The sequence below is a fragment of the Phodopus roborovskii genome, unplaced genomic scaffold (genome assembly GCF_943737965.1).
Source record: "Phodopus roborovskii unplaced genomic scaffold, PHOROB, whole genome shotgun sequence".
In the NCBI taxonomy this organism is placed as follows: domain Eukaryota; kingdom Metazoa; phylum Chordata; class Mammalia; order Rodentia; family Cricetidae; genus Phodopus; species Phodopus roborovskii.
In genome coordinates, this window is record NW_026126433.1 from 27,749,259 (window position 1) to 27,773,150 (window position 23,892).

General features: G+C 36.2%; 1 protein-coding gene across 1 annotated transcript in view; it reads right to left on the minus strand.

Annotated features, from left to right (window-relative positions):
- The window catches only part of Cep350 (centrosomal protein 350), a 139,839-nt gene that overhangs the window by 101,856 nt on the left and 14,091 nt on the right, over positions 1-23,892 (minus strand). The window contains exons 2-7 of the mRNA XM_051186011.1: positions 23,522-23,607; positions 21,972-22,015; positions 19,496-19,607; positions 18,375-18,534; positions 14,007-14,623; positions 571-684 (exon numbers count right to left, since the gene is read on the minus strand). Coding sequence (XP_051041968.1) covers positions 571-684; positions 14,007-14,623; positions 18,375-18,534; positions 19,496-19,607; positions 21,972-22,015; positions 23,522-23,594 — 1,120 coding nt within the window. The 5' untranslated portion in view covers positions 23,595-23,607. The remainder of the gene's footprint in view (positions 1-570; positions 685-14,006; positions 14,624-18,374; positions 18,535-19,495; positions 19,608-21,971; positions 22,016-23,521; positions 23,608-23,892) is intronic.

Sequence of the window (23,892 nt, forward strand, 5' to 3'; positions counted from 1 at the left end):
TAATTTTTTATGCCATCTTGGAGAGAAATAACTCTTTCAGCTTTCAATTCCTCAACTACTAACAAACAAACAAAGCAAGATTAAGCACTGGCATCTCCCTTAGTGCCTTACTAGATGCTCAGAAAGTGGCAACTTTTCTTTTCTCACCTTCCTATTTCTTTAGTCATCCACAGGTTCCTTTTAGTTATAATTCTCTAACATGTATTCCCTTCCTGTAGCCCTTACTTGATTTCTGCATATGCTGACTATAATTACTAGCCACTTTAAAGACCTCAGAGAAGTAAGCCACAACTAAACACTGTTTCCTTAAAATTAGTCTGTTCTGACTTTAAAAGTCTCCCAGTTTAAAAGTGGTCTGGTTTCTGTAGCATTAGCCATGGGAGCTAATTTTAACCCTGGAGGAGAGCCAAGAAGCTAAGAGGGTCTCATAACGTAAACCACTACTACACTAATACACAATACACTTAGGAAAGGGAGATAACCACAAATTTAGGGAGAGCTTCACGTTTAATGCTATAAGTTATAGCATGCATGATAAAATAAGCAGGACATAGAAAGCTCGGCTCTCACCTGCAAGCTGCAGTGCTAAGTCTCGGTACAGCTCTCTACTCATGCTTTGAAACTCAGCCTCTTGCCACACTTTTCCATCAGGTGTGCGAATCTTGGTCTCTGAAGGGTTGAAACCTGATACACACCAACAGAAGATGCTTTAAAAATTGGTTTTGTTTTTAAGTCAGATATAACTAAAATAACATAAAATTCACTTTGTATAATTTTTTTTAATTTTTTACATTTTATTTATTTGGGGGTTGGGAACATGTATCATGCCACAGCATGACTGTGGAGATCAGAGGGTAAGAAATTGTTTCTCTCCTGCCACCTTATGGATCCTGAGGGTCACATACAGGTCATCAGGTTAGTGAGCCATCTCACCAGTCCCAAATCCACTCCAAAGTATACAATTAGGTGCTTTAAGATATACTCTAACTCAAGAATAGTCTTCATTGAGAAAAGAAAATCTGTCCCTTTTATCAGTCACTACCCCTAAGACCTGTCCACCTCTGGCTCATCTACTTTCTATTTTGATGGATTTGCCTAGTCTTGATATTTTTGATAAATGGAATCATTCAACGCATGGTCATTTATGTTAACCTGTTTGACTTTTGTAAATTTTTCAAGACTCTTAACATCTTGTATCATAGTTTTTTAATGCCACCTAATATTTCCTTGAATAGATGTGACATTGTACTTATCCAGATACTGGCTAAAAGTCACATGGGCAGTTTCTACTTTTTTCTATTATCAATAATGCTGCTAAAAAAAAATTCTTATATAAGTTTTGTGGAAATACTTTCAATGGGTATTGCATATAGGAGTCAGTTGCTGGGTCATGGTAATGTAACTGTAAGAACTACTAAATTATTTTCTAAAGGAGTGGCACCATTCTGTATTCTCAACAGCAGTACACACAGGTTCTAATTTCTCCATATCCTTTCTGATACTGCTATCTATCTTTTTCATTAAAGTCACTAATAGATCTATAAAGTAGTATCCTATTATAGTTTAGTGTGTGTTTCTGTGATAATTAATGTCATAATTCCTATAATATGTAATTAACTGTATATTTTTAAAAGAAGAATGAGTAATTGCTACTACATAATATACTGATGAACAGCATTTGGGGAAAAAAAAAAAACAGGCTTCAGTGAGATAAAACAGCATATATTCAAAGAGACCAGAACTAGAGACTCAAAAATTTAACTAGCACAAGAATGTCAACCATTAGGAGTATGTCTAAACTATACCATATGCATATTTAAGAACAGTAAGTATACACTAATTCAAAAAAATTATGGGTTTCAGAGACAAACTTACATTTCCTAGGATGAGAGACAAAGAATACTACCCTTTGTCTTTGAAGATGGACACTGCTTATTATTATCTATTTTTGCCTCTATACAAACAAATGGTAAGCTGCTGTTTGTATTTGTAAAATGGCTCCAAAGTAACACATGGTCAGTATCTTAAGAAGCATTACATATGTGCTACTTTCTAGAAATTAGCACCCTAATTTTTCACTCCAAATCTATCTACTTAAATACACTTCTCACCGGGCAGTGGTAGTGCATGCCTTTAATCCTAGCATTTGGGAGGCAGAGGCAAATGGATCTCTGTGAGTTCAAGGCCAACCTGGTCTACAAAGCGAGTTCCATAACAGGCTCCAAAGCTACAGAGAAACCTTATCTCAAAATACAAAAGAAAAAAATAATAATAAAAATAAACTTCTCATCTGGCAGTAGTGGTACATGCCTTTAATGCCAGCAGAGGCCGGCAGATAAATGTGAGTTTAAAGCTAGCCTGGTTTACACAGCTAGTTCCAGGATAGCCGGGCTTCACAAAGAAACTGTGTTGAGAGAGAGAGAGAGAGAGAGAGAGAGAGAGAGAGAGAGAGAGAGAAATATACTAATATACTTCTCTTGTGAGTTCAAGGTCAGCCTGATCTACAAACAGAGTACATAGTGAGGCCCTGTCTTAAAAGAAAAAAAATATAATGAGCTCTGAGTGTTTATTTTTGCAAAATAATAAAATAATATAAATAATAATCAAAGTTATAAAGATATATTGGAGTTTTGTTTTGTTAAAATATAGCCACATTATGTAACCCATGTTGGCCAATAACCTGTGACTCTCCTGCCTCAGTATCCCTGAGATGATAGGCATATGCTGTCATGATCAGCTCTAGGACTGTTGTACTTAGCAAAAAATTGGGAGCCAATAAATACTTGTAGAATTTAATTAATGTAAACAAGCTAGACTCCAGATATTAAACATACAGACAGAGAATACCTGATAGTTCTGTTTTGTTTTGGGTTTTTTTTTTTCAGATTTGGGAATTATTTTGGATTTGGTAATATGTGCACACACAGATACGACACAGCTTAAATGAATGCATTCTTTACACATATGGGCTGAATGCAAGTGTATACATATTTTAACAATATTGTACACAAAACATATTATGAACTGAACATCAGAAAACAAGGGTATTAGTCACTATGCCACCTTTGTGATCAATCTATGGTTGTTTGACATTAACATCATTCCTGACTGAATTCAAATGTTACCTAACGGCAATCATTTTCTTCCTTATTCCAACATACTCACCTAACAGTGAAAAGTGTTACATGCCACAGAGACAAACTCATTAAAGTATCTCTAGATATCAGCTGCTTCAAACAACAGAAACAGCAAACCTGGTGGCAGCTTTCAGGACACAGAATGCTGTATTTGGACTGAGAAGTCCCCACAAACTGCATTTCCTTTTCTAGTTAGAAGAATTTCCAGGCCCAGAGCCGATCCCAACAGGGCAACAAAGGCTGAAGGCCCATCCACACCTCTGCTCCCGCTCCTGAGGGCCAATGCCACCAGTCTCATCCCCAGCTCTGTAGCAGGGAACCTGCTGTGTGGTCTCCCTTTCCTCTCTGATCCATCACCAACAGATCACAGGAACTCTCTGCTCCCATCTTCCTTCCCCCAACTCATCCCAGTATCCCAGCCTCCAAAACCAGCACACATTCCCTGTGAACACACCAGCTGAGCAGAACAGGGAAACAGGTAAGCCAACTGCAATCCATCACCACTCCCCCTTCTCCTCCAAACCCAATCCCCCAGTATCATCTCTAGCACTGCACCAGAACACCCTCTGTAGCCTTGTTTCCCCTCTGCCCACATCTCCAGTGGATCCCAAAGACCTTCCCCTCCTACCCTCCTTCTCACCTGTTGCTCTATTCCAGCCAACTCCAGCATACCCAAACTTCTGGAACACAATGAAAGTGGTTCTAAGAGGCAAGTTCAAAGCATTAAGTGCCTACATTAAAAACAAAAAACAAAAAACCAAAACAAAAAAACAAAAACTGGAGCGATCTCATACTAGCAACTTAATAGCACATCTGAAATCTCTAGAACAAAAAGAAGTAATCACACCCAAGAGGAGTAGACCAGCAAAAAATAAACTCAGTGCTGAAATCAGTAAAATAGAAACAAAGAACAATACAAAGAATAAATGAAACAGACTTGATTCTTTGAGAAAAATAAAAAGATAAACCTTTATTCAAACTAACTAAAAGGTAGAAAGAGTATCCAAATGAACAAAATAAGGAACAAAAAGGGGGGATATAAAATTAGACACTGAGGAAATTCAGAGAATCACAAGGACATACTTAAAAACCTGTACTCTACCAAACTGGAAAATCTTTACAAAAAAAAAGGGGGGGGGAGATAATTTTTTAGATAGGTATCATTTACCAAAGTTAAATCAGGATCAGATAAGCAATTTAAGCAAATCTAAAGTCACTAGTGAAATAGACGCTATCATTAAAAGTCTCCCAATCAATGAAAGTCCGGGGCCAGGTGGTTTTAGTGCAGAATTCTACCAGACTTCCAAGAATTAATGCCAATACTCCTCAAATCATTCCACAAAATAGAAACAGAAGGCTTTACAAGGCCACAGTTACCCTGATCCCCAAACCACATAAAGACCCAACAATGAGAATTACAGACCAATTTCCCTTATGAATATAGATGCAAAATGCAAAATACTCAATAAAATACTTGCAAACCAAATCTAAGAACACATCAAAAAGATCATCCAACCATAAAGTAGACTTCATCCCACAGTTACAGGGATGGTTCGATATATGAATCAATAAATGAAATCTACCATATAAACAAGTTGAAAGAAAAAAAAAACACATGATCATTTCATTAGATGCAGAAAAAGCCTTTGACAAAATCCAACCTTTCATGATATATAAAGAACATAGCTAAACATAATAAAGCCAGTTTACAGCAAGCCTACAACCAACATCAAATTAAATGGAGAGAAACTCAAAGCATTCCCACTAAAATCAGAAATAAGACAAGGTTGTCCGGTCTCTTCATACTTATCTAACATAGTACTTAAAAGTATTAACTAGTGTAATAAGACAACTGAAGGAGATCAAGGGAACACAAATTTGAAAGAAAGAAGCCAAAGTATTGCTATTTGTAGATGATATGATAGCATACATAAGTGATCCTAAAATTTTCATGGAGGAACTCTTCTAGCTGATAAACACTTTGAGCAAAGTGGCTGGATACAAGATTAACTCACAAAAATCAGTAGCCTTCCTATATACAAATGACAAATGTACTAAGAAAGAAATCAAGGAAACAATACCTTTCACAATGACTTCAAATAATATAAAATTTCAGAGGGTAACTCTGACCAACCAAGTGAAAGACTTATATGATAACAACTTCAAGTCTTTGAAGAAAGAAACTGAAGAAGATACGGGAAAGATCTCCCATGCTCATGGGTCAGTAGGATTAACATAGTAAAAATGGTCATCCTACCAAAATCTACAGATTCAATGAAATTCCCATCAAAATTCCAACACAATTCTTCACAAACTTGAAAGGACAATTCTCAATTTTATATGGAAACACAAAAATTCAGGATAGTTAAAACAATCCTGAACAAACAGCTGGAAATATCATCATCCCTGATTTCAAGTTGTACTACAGAGCTATAATAATTGAAAATTACATGGTATTGGCATAAAAACAGATATGTTGGTCAAACTGAAGACCCAAACATAAATCCACATTCTGTGGACACTCATTTTTTAACAAAAAAAAAAAAAAAAAAAAAAAAAAGGCAGAAATACACACTGGAAAAAAAAAAAAAAGACAGCATCTTCAACAAATGGGAGCTGGTCAAACTGAATGTCAGCAAGTATAAGAATACAAATAGATCCATATCTATCACCCTGCACAAAACTCAACTCCAAATGGATCAAAGACCTCAACATAAAACCCAATACACTGAATCTGACAGAAGAGAAAGTGGGGAATAGTCTTGAACTCATTGGCACAAGAGATGACTTCCTGAATACAACACTGATAGCACAGGCACTAAAATCAACTATTAGTAAGTGGGACCTCATGAAACTGAAAAGCTTCTGTAAGGCAAAGGACATGGTCATTTGGAAAAAGCAGCAGCCTACAGAATGGGACAAGATTGTTAGCAGCCCCACATCCAATAGAGGACAAATATCCAAAATATATAAAGAACTAAAGAAAACTAGATGTAAATAATAATAATAATTTCAAAATGGGGTACTGAGAATTCTCAATATAGGAAACTTAAATGGCTGAGAAACATTCAGAGAAATGTTCAATGCTATCAGGGAAATGAAAATCAAAACTACTTTGAGATTCCACCTTACACCTGTTAGAATGGCTCACAGTGGTAAGGGAACACTCTCCCCCTGCTGATGGGAGTGCAAACTTGTACAGCCACTATGAAAATCAGTTTGGCAGTTTTTCAGGAAGTTGAAAATAGATCTACCTCAAGATCCAGCTATACCACTCTTGGGCATATACCCAAAGGACACGTCATCCTACCACAAGAACACTTGCTCAATTATATTCATTGTTGCTCTATTTGTCATCACCAGTAATATGGATTAAGAAAATATGGTACATTTTCACAATGGAGTATTACTCAGCTGTTAAAAAAATGACATCATGAAACTTGCAGGTAAATAGAACTAGAAAAAGTCATCCTTTCTGTATGAGGTAACCCAGATCCAGAAAGATAAATATGGCATGTATTCACTTATTATTTGAATATTAGTAATTGAATAAATGATAACCAACCTACAATCTGTAGGCCCAGAAAAGTTAGGTATAGAGGAAGGGACCAAGGGGACACATGGTCTCTCTAGGAAGGGGAAATAGAGTAGATTTTACAGGTACACTGGGGGACAGATGGGGACAGGAACTGGAGGATCAGGTAAGAAAGGGGAGAGGAGAAAGGGCTGAGGGAGGGAATGCAGGGACGAACAGCTAGAACTGAGGAACATCTGAAGGAGGATAACCTATAGATATCCTAAAATCTACAAAGGCGATCTTAATGAAGTCTCCTAATAATGAGGGAGACAGTCCCAACTAGCCATCTCTTGTCACCAAACAAGGCTTCCAGTACTGGGACTGTATTGCATCCAATTAAGTTGTTGGCCAATGGAGGCATCCCATGAAAACTCCCAAACAACCCAGGATGTTGCTAAGACAATGGTTGCTCTCTGCAAACTGACAGCAGAGGCTCCATTACTGAGCACAACATCCACACAACACATTGAACAAGGAGAAGTCAAGCTGGTACCTACATGGAGCTTCATCCTATATTCTAGTGTCTTTGGTGCACTGAAGGCTACCAAAATATAAACACCAACCCATCTCAAAACCTTTGACCTACAATCTGTCCTGCCTTGCAAGGCATGCTAGGGCAATGAGAGCACAGAACTTGTGGGTGTAGCCAACCAATGTCTGATTTGACTTAAGGCTCACTCCACGAGAAGGAAACCCCACCCAACGCATGGGTAATCAAGAACCAGAGACAAGATAGCCCAGGGACCTAGCATAAAATCAAATACTACTGGTCTTTGGGGGGGGGGGAAATTATCAACAAAATGACTCCTAATGATATTCTGTTATACTCATAGATCAGTGGCTTATTCGGTTATCATCAGAAAAGCTTCTTCCTGCAGTAAGAGTGGACCAGATGCAGAGACCACAGGCAGGCATTACTCAGAGAGTCCTTGGGACACAGTTCTAAACAGGATGTCTCTATCAAATCCTTTCCCTGAGAGCTTAGGGAACCCCACAAAAGAGGCAGAAAGAGTGTTAAGAACCAGAGGAGATGGACAACACCAGGAAAACAACTCCCTCTGAATCAACTTAGCAAAGCTTATATGAACTCACATAGACCAAAGTAGCAAGCACAGGGTCAACATGGGGGCTCATTCCTTTCTGTTGGGCTACCTTGTCCAGGCTCGATAACGTGGATTTTCTTTTATCCTGCTACATTTTAATTTGTCGTGTTTGGTTGTTATCTCTTAGAAGCCTGTTCTTTTCTGAGAAACAGAAAGGAATGGATCCAGAGGGAAGGGGAGATGTAAAAGAACTTGCAATAAAAGGTGGGGAGGTAGAAAAAAAGAAAGGGGGGAAGAAGAAGAGGAGAAGGAGGAGGAGGAAGAGGAGGAGGAGGAGGAGGAGGAGGAGAAGAAGAAATTCCAGAGGCTGCTGGAGGACTAGGAAGTAGATCTGCTAGTAATGGTGTTTCCTCTAAAGCTACTGACCTCATTTGCAAGCTTTGATCTTAGAAGTTGCTCTTTAATTTTATAAACAAAAATGATTCTTGTTCTGTTGTGAATATGTACTGCTTTAAGTCCTTCAACTAATCAAAATGTTCCCTATGTCATCTTCTCTAGTGTTAACATTACCATCATCACCATCACCACCATCATTATCATCTTGGTTCAGAACCACTTCAGTTTTTACCATTGGCAACAAACTGCAGCCTCAATATAGTAATTTCTCTAAATACACTTCTAAAGATGTTTACCTATGTCACACCAGAAATCTTGTTTTTTTTCACTTGACAGAAATTGACCACCTTATTATCATAACAATACACAGAACTGCAGATCATTTGTGACCTTAGTCACGTGTTCCAACCAATGGTAAAAGTACACACAGAATCTTCAGAACATTAACTCATTTGTTAAATTCATGTAGAAACCCTTCCACACCTGCATCTCTGTTCCCACAGTTAGATGCTTTCCACAAAGTGTTTCAGGGTCTGAGATGGCTCTACAGGTAAAGGCATTTGCTTCCCAAGCCTGAAAACCTGAGGTCGATCCCCAGAACCCTCATGGGGATAGGAGAGAACCAATTCCAACCATCTGTCCTATGACATGAAGACATGTGTTGTGACATGTGTATGCCAACAAAAGCATTTACAAACACAATAATGTTCAAAAATAATTTTGAAAAAGGAAGCGTTTTTATAGTGATTCTTGACTAACATAAGGAAATCCTGAACACAGGGCTTAATTAATAAAGACACACTTTAGTAATACACTGCATAAATATTATTTTTGGTTTTGGGGGTACTGTTTTTGGTTTTTTATTTCTCTCTGCTGCTGAGAACTAAACCTAGAACCTTACAAACAGCAGGTAAGTGTTCTAGCATTGTGCTACACGTTCTGCAAGCCACACACTATATTCTAATAGGAATTTCTGCTAGAAGAGGAGCAGAACAGTTGTCAAGGGTAACAAAATCCTGTCTTCGTTATTCAGGCCAGCTCCTTAGCAGTGAGTGTGAGCTGCTATTACCTGTACTGGTAAAACCAATTTAAGAAGCTATCTATGGTCTAACTTTGTATCAGCACAACAGACTGGTAAGAAATTATCCCCTTTAAAACAGAGAAGGTGAATGCTTTCACTTATCACAGAAAGTTTTACGACTCATGTGCCTGCTGCATTGACACATCTCAGCAATCATTCTGTCCTTGGCATCCTTAACTCCTACAGGGACTATCTTCTCAGCTATAGTTAATGTCTTCCTGAGACAATATCACACAAACAGTAACGTGTCATTGAGAATTTTTGATTTTCATCAGCAACAACTTTGGCAAAGTAGTTACTGCATTTCTCTCTGGCTTTGCAAATGCAGATGTTTTTTCACCATGAACCCTAAAATAATCATAATAATCATAATCCTCTGCTTTTTCTTAAACTTTTCCACTAGTCACAGTTCCTTTCTAGCTCAGTTCATTATGGTAGGTCTTCACAGGTTTTGCAACAGCATGCCTTTCAATGGGCTTCTGTTACTGCAAAGCAGACAGATATTTATCTTTAGCTACTTTTCTTTTTCATTAACTTCTGCTCATCACTTTCATAACAGAACTTCACCAGGTTATCCTGTTTCTCAGCCACATTTGGTAGTCACTCCAGCCCATACCCTTCTGTTAGATGTTTCACACTTAGAATTCTTGACTTTCACCCTATTGATAAACCTAAGTACTTTCTCTCTTATTGTAACTGTTACCAATAAGGGTGTCTGCAGGCCTTGTTGACATTCCCAGCAGTATCTTTACACCATAGAGCAGAAAAGAAGCAAAAAGTACAAAATGTTCCCAAACCCTTTGTGGGCCATGATGAGGAAAGTCAACTGTTGTGTTATCCACACATAACATTGTTTTATTATCCCTGTGAGCACAATGGAGTTGGGGAATCTGGACATGCATGGTAAAGATATATCTGAGGTGATATGTTATAGCTGGGCTTTTAATCCCAGGGGAGTCTGATTAAACATTATTGTGTACCTGCATTTTGACTATGACCTGCCACATGAGGTCAGGAGCGGAACTTTACACTTAAAATGTTCTATCAATGCTTACCATATTTCAGAGTTTGAAGTATTTTGGGTTTTGGATATATTTTTTCACTCTCTTTAGGAAACACCTCTCTCTTTAGAAGCCCATCTTTGTATTTGCATCTTCATATATATTAAGATTTCAATAGCAATATGTTTCTCAGTCCTCCTTTCTTATTTCCAGTTTTCTTCTACTTATTCAATTTTCTGAATAAGACTGTTTTTAAATTCCTGGGGCCAGAAAGATGTCTCAGTACTTAAGAGTACATACTGCTCTTGAAAAGAGTCCCAGTTCAGGCTCTAGCACCCGTATCAGGGCATTCGACACCTCTGGTCTCCATGGGTACACATGTGAGCATACACATACATACATACACACACACACACACACACACACACACACACACACTTTAAAAAGTAAAAAAAATTTTAAATGTACTTATTTATGTTCATGACCAAGTTAGACTCTTTAACTTCATTGATCTTTATGCCAGAAAGAAAAAGACAGGCAAGCACTAAGTATAATATAAGCAAGAGTCATCTTAGCACATGTACCATTAGTTTCATGAAATAATTTCCAGGTTTTATTTTTTGATACAGTCTCACCATGTAATTCAAAGCTGACTTCAAACTTACAATCCTGCCTCAGCTTCTTTTTTTGAAGCACAAACAAACAAACAAACAAACAAAAACAACTATTAACAAACACAAAGCTTTGAGTTGAAGACCTAACACAAAGAAAGAGAGAGGGAAGTAGAACATGTAACAGAAAGAAAACAAAGAATCCATCAACATGCAGAATTAGTTCAGTATGATAAAAATTGTATAAAAAAGAAAAGTAAACACAATCATAAATTGCTTGCTATGTACAAACTGTCCCTGGGATGATACACAACTTATTAACACAAGTAACTTCCAGAAATGGAACCAGATGGTTAAAACACAAGAGTAATAAAGCTTTTCAAAGTATATTAATTAAATCTTTAGAACTGTCAACCAAGTGAATTTATTTTATATTTAAGCAAAATAAAATATCACTTTAGAATACAATGTGATAAAGTCCATTTAATAATTTACACTGTATAAAACTACTTTGCTATTATAAAAAAATATAAAGCCATTAATCAGAATATCAGAAATTATATTCTGCAACAAAATGTCCACTACGTTATCAAAATAACCCCCCTAAAAGTTGTTTTTACAAAATCTTTTAATGTGAAAACAAGCACATTTTTAAAAAGCTATCATAAGAAGGAATATGGTAAACCCAATAACCAACTTTTAAAAAGTTAATATTTAAGGATTTTACTTTTAGGACAATAACTTCTAAGTAAAGTATTAAGTAAAATATGACTCCAAATAAGACATCTTAGGTTTCTTTTAGTGAAATGACCTTTGGTATCTTAGAACTTTGATTTTTTTTTTTTTAATTCTTAAAAAATACATGACTGCTTTAGAGGGTCTGACATGGTATATAGCAAGGATCTGGGGTGATCACTACTTCAAAACCAAGCTGAATATTTTGTCTCTACCATTTGCTATTTGCTCTGCCAACAATGTGGATCTGATATACATATGACTAGAAGATATAAAACTATTTTATTAATGCATCAGCACAGACAGAGCATCCTTAAGTATTCCAAAGTGAATTTGGTCATAAGTTTATCACAGATTAACTAGAATGAAACGTAAACTATATCTAATTCACAAAAGGTATCACTAACAAAACATAGCAAGCAACCCAAAATAAAACTGATACTGCTAAAAGCGGTCCAGAGAAAAACTGACTAAGGACTAGAAAAATCATACAAAATTTGTCAGAAAAAAAATTAAATTTAGTAAAGAAATACAGAACAAACTAATTAGTGCAAAACTGTCTTAATTCCTTAGTAACTTAAAATTTTCAAAAGAAACAACTCTTAATAATATTTTGATCTGCCTAAACTTGTCTATAAAAACTAAACTTGAAAAACTATGTAGAAAAGAAAAGGCAGAGAGTTGACATGAGGAGATGGCTCATTGGGTAAAGTCTCTTGTCATCAAGCCTGACATGAGTTCAATATCCAGTGGCAAGAAAGAACCTACTCCCGCAAACTTACTTATATCGTCTCACTCTGTCCCTGTCTCTCTGTCTCTGTTTCTCACATACACACACAAACTCTCACACACAGAAAACGCATAACACACACCACACCACACACACACTTAGTAAATAATTGCAAGACAATTATTCTGGTCTTAAAAAGAAAGGTTACAGTGGGAGATTTAATGACAAAACTCTAATGTGAGCTAAATCAACCAATACGTTAACCCTTTGTTACATGCATGGCCCTGTGAAAAATAACTTAAGGAACATACATATAAAAACAGAAACCTCAGGGATAGAGAGGTGACTAAATTAAGTGTACTGGCTATTCTTCCATAGGTCCCATGTAGTAAACAGACATACATGCAGACAAAACATTCCTACACTTAAAGTAAAAATAAAAATAAAATAAAAAATATCAGAAATTCCATAAGTCACCATTTATGAAAACTTGAATTTGCTATAAAAAAGAAAATAGATCTCCGGGCAGTGGTGGTGTACACCTTTAATCCCAGCACCGGGGAGGCAGAAGCAGGTGGATCTCTGTGAATTCAAGACCAGCCTGATCTATAAGAGCTATTTCTAGGACAGGCTCCAAAGCCATACAGAGAAACCCTGTCTCGAGAAACGGGAAAAAAGAAAGAAAGGAAGGAAGGAAGGAAGGAAGGAAGGAAGGAAGGAAGGAAGGAAGGAAGGAAGGAAGAAGATCTAAAGAGCATTTCTAAATAAAATCTATTTTAAATATTTTTTTCTAAAATATGAGGAATTTGTCAAATATCAAAAGTTAAAACAAGATCCATGTCAATGTCAAAATATTATGCTGCCTTATGTCCAATAGGAAATGACTGATTTGTCTTTTCAATGGGGTTTTTCTCAATGCTTTTCTAGTATTAAGAATTAAACCCAGGGACTTGAGTATGCTAGACAAACTATCTACTACTGAGCTACATCCCTTTTTAAAACTGTACTCTGAGACAGGGTCTTGCTGAGTAGTTCCTTCTAGCTGACTCTCTGCAGTTTGGGCTGGCCTTAACCTAGAGATTCTTCCTACCTTAGCCTCCAGAGATGGGATTACAGGCATGTACCACTATAAGCATACAGTAAAACAATTCTTGCTAATTACAAATTATTTCTTTTGGCTATCAGAAAATGGCACTAATCCTATTTCCTATTTCATAGAGTCTCAACCTCTAAGAATTCCCTAAGGAGCTAAGCATGGTGTCTCATGCTGTCATCTTACACTCAGATTGCTTTGAGTAGAGGGGAAGAAGAGAAGGGGGGAGGGATAAAGAGGGGAAATTCCATAATGGATTTGTTAAAAATTCTTATTCTGGTGGCACACACCTCTAATTCCAACACTTGGAAGGCAGAGGCATATAGATCTCTATGAGTTCTAGGCCAAACTGTTCGACACAGTGAGTTCCAGGCAATCCAGGGCTACCAGTGAGACTGTTTCAAAAACAAACAAACAAATAAAAATCTCATTCTGGACCCCATTCCCAAAGTTTCTAATATAGGTCTAGAATTGGCATTTTTAACACTGTTACCTGAAAAAACTTTTCTCATGCACCTAATTTGAAAATCAACCTGTTCTGTACATCCTAGGGGAACCAGAAGACATGAAGACAGAGAAAAATATAAAGACTGATTACAAACCTTTATATGCTGGAGCAGGTGGTGCTGTTGCCACTTTCCTGACTTTTGTTGTCACTGAGTTATCAACATTAACAACCATTACTGGATGGTCAATATGACCTAGAGTTTGGGCCTGGCCACTTATTTCTTCTGAGTGTTCCCACTGTTTCCTAATCCGCTCCTTGAGTTTTTCCAGTTTTACATCATGTTGTCGCCGCTTTGAAATATCTAATCTTTGGGAATTACAGGCACTAGTAGAAGATGGAGAAGAGTCAGACAGCAGCAACACTTTTGGATCAATATCGTGTCCCATGTTATTAAGAGAAGGCTTTGAAATGTTTTCACTTCCTTTTGCTCTGTTAGGCAGTTCTTCCTCAGTTCTTACATCTACTCCCATTTTTATTAAACATTCAGAACTGTGCAATGCATCAATCGCTGGTCCATCATTTAAAAATCTCACAACTGTATCACTGATGACAGATGGTTGAGAGCTCTCAAAATCACAGCAATGGATATTCCGATCTTCCCGATTGCCTACTATTTGCTTCCCATTCTCAGCCTTTTCCTCATGAACACAATAGACATGCTTTGACTCCAGATGACTGGGGCTTAAGCTGAAAGGTGTACCATGGGTTTCCCTGTGATAGAAAAGAAAAAGCTCTGTGACTAGAGTTAATAACAAAGAATCTGTAGTCTGAAAACTGCAGGGGTTAGATCTTAGGTATTCTAAACACAAAATAACAGTAAGTGAAGTGATGCGTACATTAAAGAGCATGACTTGGCAATTCCACAATGTATACATGATTCAAAACATTACATACACCACAAAAAAATTTTGCTTGACCATTAAAAAGAGCCTGAGTAAGAATTTAAAAAAAAAAAAAAAAGTTAAACTGAAACCAGTCATACAAACTGAAGCTAATAGTAGAAGTAAAACAACAACAAAAATTCCCTAGAAGTTTAAAAAAGTAAAGCCACGACTTAATGGTATAAATCCATAATCCCAGGGACTTGAGAGTCTGTGGCAGAGGATCACAAGTTCAAAGTCAGGCTGGGCAACTTAACACTCAGGCTCAAAAAGTTTTTTTTTTTAAAAAGTAAAAAAGGTCTAGTAGGCAAGAAGCCCTAAAAACTTCTTCTAAAGTCAACCCTCTTGTAACAAGAGACACACATGGCTGCTTTCAACTATGTAAAATTCACAACTAGGCAACTTGGTCAGGGCCTAAGATGCAGCACACAAAGTCCACAGTCTGTATAAATAGAATACTACCAGAAGTTTTCTTCAAAGCCAATTTTTATTTACATACTATTTTGTTTTGTTTTGTTTTTTCAAGACAGGGTTTCTCTGTCTAAAAATTTTCTTAAGAAGTTTATTAAAAGGGAAATTAATGAAGACAAATAAAACTCAACTGTAAATAAGACATGAGAAAAAAAGCATCCACTACATGTAATAGCAGTTTGGACATGCAACATCTGAAATAGTAGCTTAGCATTTTCTTCAGTGTGACTACTAAAAATGTTTAAATGGCATTGTAACTCACATTAACAATTTATTATATAGCCCAATCTAGACCATTAAATATAATGACATAAAACCCTATATGCCATAGAAACTATTAAAACTATGTCCTTATTCAACACAGAAATCCTATCTTTTATGAGTATATAAACACATGCATTTTTCTACACAGCTAGTCTACAACTTTGCTCATATTCTCATGGTGGTCTATGGCCTGCAAACCTTTAAAGCCTATTCAGAATAGTTAATTGTTGAACAAAATAGGGCTGAGAAATGAATCCTATGACTGCCATTAAAAACCAAGCAATTATGTTCACTATCTTCACTAGGATTTTAACAACTAAGTTAAAAATATTTAGGTCTAAAATTAGAACATGAAGAAAATAAAATAAAGCAAAATATAATGACAGTTTACACATAATCTCTTAGGGGAAAAGAAAATTGAGAGGGCTGGTTGGTGGCTCAGTGATTAAGAGTACTTGCTGCTCTTGGCCAGGACAGGAATTCAAATCCCAACACCCTTATCAAATAACTCACATCTGTGTACAACTTCAGTCAGGTAGTGTGACACCCTCTTGGGACCTCTATGGTAATATGCACACATATGCATATATATACAAACACATGTGAAGGCTGGAGAGATGGCTCAGCAGCTAAGAGCACTGATTGCTCTTCCAAAGGACCTGGATTCAATTCCTAGCACCCACATGGCAGCTCACAACTATCTGTAACTTCAAGACCTGACACCCTCACACAGACACACATGCAGACAAAACACCAATGAACATAAACATAAATTATAAAAAATATACAACACATGCATATACATAAATAAAAATAATTTCTAAAAAAGAAAATAGACAAAAAGGTAATTTTACATATTCTTTCACTCATTAAATACTTTTATTGGATATGTACAAGGGTCTTCACTATACAATACTTTCAGCTATCTAAAAACTTTTAATTTTTCATAATAAAATATTGGTATGAATATTCATTAATTAGTACATTAGTGCTTTGAGAAGATCAAAATGTGATGTGAAATGCTATAAAGAGCTGGGCACACACCTTTAAGGACATTCCACACACAACTGAGTAATTGTTTTCCTTTTCTTATAAGATATATAATTTATAAAATTTTAAATATCATATAGTATTTTTTGCAAGAATATCAGAATACAAAGGTGTCAACAGTAACTCAATCTCAATCTTGATAGAAATCATGTTTTTAAGCAGGCTTTCCATATTTTTTTTTTTTTTTTGCTTCAATACTAATGACAATACCCAAGGATCATAGTATGCATATCTTACCTACATTTATAAATGTTTTACTGACAATCTTCGCCTATTTTTAACTTTTATCAAATCCAACATTGTAAATATTGAATTATTTACTTCCTCTTCCCAATTCTTTATCACAAAATTGGATAGTACAAGCATATACCTAAAATTACCAAGAAACTTCTTGATTTACTGTCACTTTAAAGTGTACGTACACACACACACACCACACAACTTAAAAATATAAATATAAGGCCCAGGGTTTGCTACTTCTTTCTATTTGCCATGCTAATGCCATGAATACATTTAAATTACTAGCAGGGCAATGGTGGTGCACACCTTTAATCTCAGCACATGAGAGACAGAGGCAGGTGAATCTCTGTGATTTTGAGACCAGCCCCGTATACAGAGTAAATTCTAGGACAGCCAGGGCTACACCAAACCCTGTCTCAAAAAAAACATAGATAGATAGATAGACAGACAGGCAGGCAGGCAGGCAGGCAGGCAGGCAGGCAGGCAGGCAGGCAGGCAGGCAGGCAGACAGACAGACAGATCATTAGTGAGGTATCCTTTAAAAATATAAAACTGTCTAATTTTAGTACTTAAATGTCTTAAGCACTGTTAACAAAAATGTACATTTTCTATTATCATTCTAAACTATTAAATTCACATATTAACCTAGAATATCTAAGTTGCTACAAAGTAAAAGAATAAATAAATTCATATAATCAGTACAAAAACAATTTCATTTCAGGGCCTAGAAAAGTGATTCAGAGTACATGCTGCTTGGTTATGAGCAATTTCTGCTCTTCCAGAGAAAGAGAACCCACATGGAGCAGCTCCCAAACAACTCTAACTCTAGCTCTAGGGCCACCTTGGGCACCAACAACACATGAGGCACACACACAACCATTACTACTCCTTCCACTCAAATGCTTAGAGAGGATACAGGCTGGGAATGTGGCTCAGTGGCTGAGTCTTTGATTACTACATGAAAGATCCTAGGTTTGATATCTAGCGATATCTAGCATAATAACAACAACAACAACAAGGATTTGATATCTAGCATAACAACAACAACAAAGACAGTAGTCAGTATTTTACAATTTGGGGGGGTTGGTGGGTTTTGATTATGCTTTAGTGAACTTCGATTTTTTGGGGGGGGATTATCTTTTGTGGAGAACAATCACACTTCTTTTGTGGCTTGAGTATGAAAGAGGCCCATGTGTTTGAATACTACAGTGCCAGCGTGTCTCTCTGTTGGAGGCACTAAGGTAGCTTGAGATCACATGCCCCAGCCCCACTTCCTTGCTCCCTCTGCTTTTTATCTCAGGCACAGTCTCCACAGCAACATCGTGGGTTTGCTGCCATTCCTCCCCTGCCATACTGAACTGCATTTCTTTTCAACGGTAACCACCTAAAGCCTTTCCTTCCTCAGTGTGCTCGTCAGGCATTTGGTCACAGCAAAGAGAAAAGTAACTGACAGAATTTCAGGGCAGAGCATTACAAAAACTGAGAAAACTCACCAGACTCCTATTGTAACTATTACAGACTAACCCTGGCTGCTTAACGCCTCTTCCCATACCAACCTGTATGAAACCAAAGGCTCACGAAACTCCACACGATTGTTTTTCTTAACATTACTTTCCAGGGTGGTAGCTCTGAGAGGACTACGAGATTTCTCTTTTCGTGGTTTAGAAGATTTGGAAATTGCAGCACTGATCCAAGAATCATCTAGATATCTACCATCTGAAGGAGAAAATAAATCTATGAGAACATATAACATAAAACAAGTGTCGAAGAGAATAACTTACTTATGTGTTATTGCTACCATCTCTGGTTAGATATTAGGTAAGCAGACAGAAAACATCTACAGTCACTCAATTTGTAGAGAAAAGATTATTCTAAGACAATAGTGCCAGGTCTGTCTAGGCTACAAAGTGAGTTCAAGGCCAGTATTGGCCACTGACCTTAAAATACACAAGGAAATAAAAATAAAGCTAAAGATAAGGGCAGTAGTAGGACACTTTCCTTGTACAGGGGGGCCTCAGTCAAATCCTCAGTCTCCCTACTGCCAAAACAGTAAGAAGAGAACCAGAAAAACCCAGCAACTTTCAGTCTAAGCAGACAGCATTTACTTGTACCTTATAGCCCACCAATTAAGAAACCAGAAAGAAAGAAAAAGAAAAAAGAAAAAAAAAATCAAATATCTGCATTAAATTGGTTTACTATATACACTATCTCTAGGAAAGATATTCCGTTCATGACTTAAACAATTTAGCCCCCTAAAAGAAACACACACATATGTGTTATTAAGTCAACTAAATTTTACATTCATAGACTATACCTATGAATTTAAAAAATATGTATACATAGCCTCAAACACCAAAATAAAATTATCATTACCACAAACAAATGGAAAGTCAGCTGTCAGACACATCATCAGCTGAACTAAGCAGGAGGCTGCTTTAGAATGGTCTAATGACACATGCATACACACTGGACTACCAAGAAACACTTAACTGAAAAACAAAGTATGAATTAATGGAAAATTAATTAATTGTGGACGGAGGGAACCAATTCTACGAGGTTGGCCTCTGGTTTCCACAAGCATAGTTCATGGCACATGTGTACCTCCCACAAATAATAGTAATCATTTATTAATCTGTAGTTAATACAGCTAAATTTTTAAAAGGAACTTCACACATACCTTTCCTACTTATTTTTCGGGTAGCACTTGCAGACTTCTTAGCATCCATCACAGAATCAATTATAGCTGTACTTGTAGGGGTTACTTCTAATTTGTTCTCAATGTGTCTCAGCTAAAGTTTGAATATCATGAAAATACATAAATTAATCCTGAAATAATCCAATTACCATTGGTTTACATAGCTATTTAAAATAATATTGCCCAATATCTTTCCTCTTAAAAAGGAAAATTCAAACACTTTCCCACAATATTCACTTTTTATAACATACTACTTTAGTAGGAATTGTGCTTTGAGCATAATGCTATCCAAACAAAAACAAAAATAATCAACAGACTAAAGAGTTCCAAAGACTTTCTGCTGTTGAACTATTTTAATTGTTAAGGTTTTTTAAGGAAATAAATTATCTGAAATACATTGCATAACATTTTTACAATTTTGTTACATCTTTCAAAAAGCAAAATCCACCAAGTGTGGTAGCACATGCCTTTATTTAATCCCAGCACTTGAGAGGCAGAGGCAGGTGAATCTCTATGAGTTTGAGGTCAACGTGGTCTACAGAGCAAGTTTCAGGCCAGCCAAAGCTATATAATAAGACCTGTCACAAAAATCTAAGAAAAAACTTTAAATAAAAAAAATACAATGAAATGAAGCAAAATTTGCATGATACAAATAATTTAGGTTGCATATATACTCTGAAATATGTCACTACCAATGCTCTAACTAAGCAGCTTTAAAAGCATTTTCTCTTGAATAGTAGAATACTATAGGCTTATAGGAAAACATCTGAAAACTAAAATCATCAAAATTTTACTACAAAGATGGTAGCACACGCCATTAATCCCAGCACTCGGGAGGCAGAGGCAGGCAGATCTCTGTGAATTAGAGATCAGACTGGTCTATAATTCCAGGACAACCTCCAAAGCCACAGAGAAACCCTGTCTCTAAAAACCAGAAAAAAAAAAATAATTTGCTACAAGGAAATAAAAACACTATATAAAACTTTACCTTCTTTCAGATTTTTGTGAAAAAAAAATTGGGATAATTAATCACATAATAATTCAATATCAAGTATTTTCTATTTGTGAATCCTTTATCATTTGATATTTTCCCTATTTTTGAATCCCTTGTAATTCAAAAGAATTCCTCAAAAACACAATTAACAATAGTTATTTTTGGAAATCAACTATTCACTGTGTATTGATTTCACTCAAAATTAAATTAGAACATAGAAACAATTCACTCTGTTATACATGCTCAAAACTCATGTAGTCAGATTGTATACTGCTTCTTTATAAAGCCAAATCTTTAGTATATTGAATCAAAAGACACTTTTTCTCCCTACCATTGCATATAAGGCCATGCTTCTCATGCCACAGAAAACAGACCTTCTCAAGAGAAAAAAAAAATAGCAGATGTAATTTCAAAAGAGTTCCAAAGATTAGAACATAGAAAATTCCATAAAATACTTAGACAACACCTGGAGAGAAGGCTAAGCAGTTAAGAGAATTTGCTACTCTTGCAGGACCCAGTTTTTGTTCCAGTACCCACCTGGTAGCTTACAGCTGCCTCTGACGGCACCAGTGGACACATACTCTCAGGCAAAACACTCAGACATAAATGTTTTTAAAAATACTTGGACAGCTGGGTGTTGGTGGTGAACACCTTTAATCCCAGAACTCCAAAGGCAGAGGCAGGCGGATCTCTGTGAGTTTGAAGCCAGCCTGGTCTACAAAGCTTCTAGGACAGGCTCCAAACAATACAGAGAAATTCTATCTCAAAAAACAAAAACAACAAAAATAAATAAATAAATAAATAAAATGCTCAGACAATAAAGAAACAGATCTAAAGTCAGAGGGACATACAAAAGGGAAAAAAGTAAACGTTAAAATAATTAGCCTAGAAGACGACTATCTCTTTGAAGGGACCATATTCACTTTGCCAACTTGGATTTCTACAATTCAGGCAAGGACTAAACAGGAAAGAAAATAGCTCTTCCACAGTCATTCTTTTTATAAAGGAAAACAACCTATGACTGCCACAAAACAGAAGCAATAACTCACAGTCTAGGAAGCCAGTTCCTTTCACTTGCTCCCTGACAATGAGCCTTCCCCACAGATACAGTCCAACCCTCCCATATTCATCCTTCATAACATCACAAGAAGTGAACCAATTTAGTAAAAGTGAATAAAAAGCACATGTTACATGAATATTTTTTCCCTTTTTGGAAATCTTTTCCTTTTTTTGTTACATGAATATTTGACATGAAATTACATTAGTAAACCTGATACCTTAAAGCAGTACCTTGTTTGTTCCTTTACTACTCATTTTTGTTCACTGAATAATATATACAAAATATTTGCCTTTTTCCTTTCAAAAAAGTATTACAGAAAATGTTTTAATTCATTACATCTTAACATGATTATCAAGTTTAAAATAAATAAGTAATTTTTTAAAACAGAAACTAAAACTACTTACAGCAGCCTTGGTCTGAGAAAGTGCATCCCACGATGTGACTACATCTGAGAAAAAGTGACATTTACACAATCAGACCTCTGAAGTAGAACTTAGATCATGAATTTAATATGCTCCCAAATGTGAGCAAAGGCTTGAGAACCACTTCATAGAACTGTTTCTTATCAGATGCATTTATAATATTCAATCAAAATATACTTTTTCCCCCTATCATTACAAAAAGGCCATGCTTCTCAAGACACTGAGTTAAAATAGCCCCATACCAGTATTAGTACTGGTAAAACTATACACTCTTACCAAACCTGTAGCAGACATATATAAAAGGAAGAAGTATATTCAGTTTACAGCAATGGTCTGAACACACACACACGTACACACACACACACACACACACACACACACACACACACACACACACACACACGGGAGGGAGGGTGGATGAGTGAATAAGAATAAGACAGGGTCTCACTACATAGCCCAGGCTGACCTCCAACTTAGACTCCTGTTGCCTGAACCTCCTGAATGCTGGGATTATGTATCACATTATAATGTAAAAGAATACTTATAAAAATATTCCACACTTCACTGTACTAGTAGAAACAAATTAATTTAGTCTTTTAAGTAACAGCCTTTCAACTAGTTTAAGGTGATGTTTCCCATGAGTTATCTTCTTCAGGATAAATATTTCCATTTCCTCCAAATACTCTCCATATAGCTTAATATCTAGTTTCCTCACAAACAGGAATCTTCCTCTGGATCTACTCTAGTTTGTCAGCTTCCCTTTTAAAGTATCATACCTCCACATACTTCTACCAAATAACTTAAAAAAAAGTTTAGAGACACTGTAACTTATTATGTATCCACTGTCTATTTTAGATATAAACATTACAATCAGGATTTCTGATAAAGAGGAGAGATACACAAAGTCTTACTGTGTAGCACAAACTAACCTTAAACTTATAATCCTCCTGCTTCAACACTTTGAGTTCTGAGATTACAGTAAGTCATGACAACATCTGGCTCAACTAATTCATTTTTTAAAAGGTACCTTTATACTAAAAAGTTAATTTTTTATTATTTATCTATTTTTTAAAAAAAATGGTGGTGCTGGAGAGATGTCTCAGTGGTTAAGAGTACTGTCTGCTCTTCTAGAAAACCCAGGTTCAATTCCCAGCACCTACATAGTAGTTCACAACTGTCTATAACTCAAGTTCCGGTGGATCCAACATCTTCATGCAGACATATATGCAGGCAAAATACCAATGTACAGAAATTTTTTTTAAAAAATTTTAAGTTAATTTGTGTGCATGCATGTGCATACATACATACAAATGAGCATTTAAGTTATAAGCATTCAGAAGCTACACAATGTGGTTGCTGGGAACTGAACACAGCTCCTCTACAAGAACAGTAAATACTCTTAACCAATGAACCACCTCTCCAGCATAACCCACTTTTTTTGTTTTATAAATCAAGATATGCATAAATTTCATCTACTAGTTATCAAAACTTGAAAGGGAATTAAATTCAGTCTAAAAACAAAAATCTCATACCTTGAACAGTCTCCTTGTTTTGAGAGTTCCTTGGATTTGGTAAAGGCACCTCTTTCGGCTTGCTGCTCCTCATCTTGCCAATTTACCTGCAAATTATGCCATTAATAATCACTGACTGTCACTATTATAAAAAACAATAGTAAAGAAATATTCTGACTTATTCATGAAGGTCTGAAAAAGGTCGTCATCTCTAAAATGTAGCTTCATATACTCAGTATGAGTATTCCATAACCAATTCAATACTTTAGAGGAACTATTATAAAATTTTTATTAATTACAGAGAACTGATTAGAGAGTCACAGGGCTGGGGCTATCATCAGTGGTAGTGTACATGCTGCCCATACGTTTAAGGCCCCAGTTCAACCCGTAGC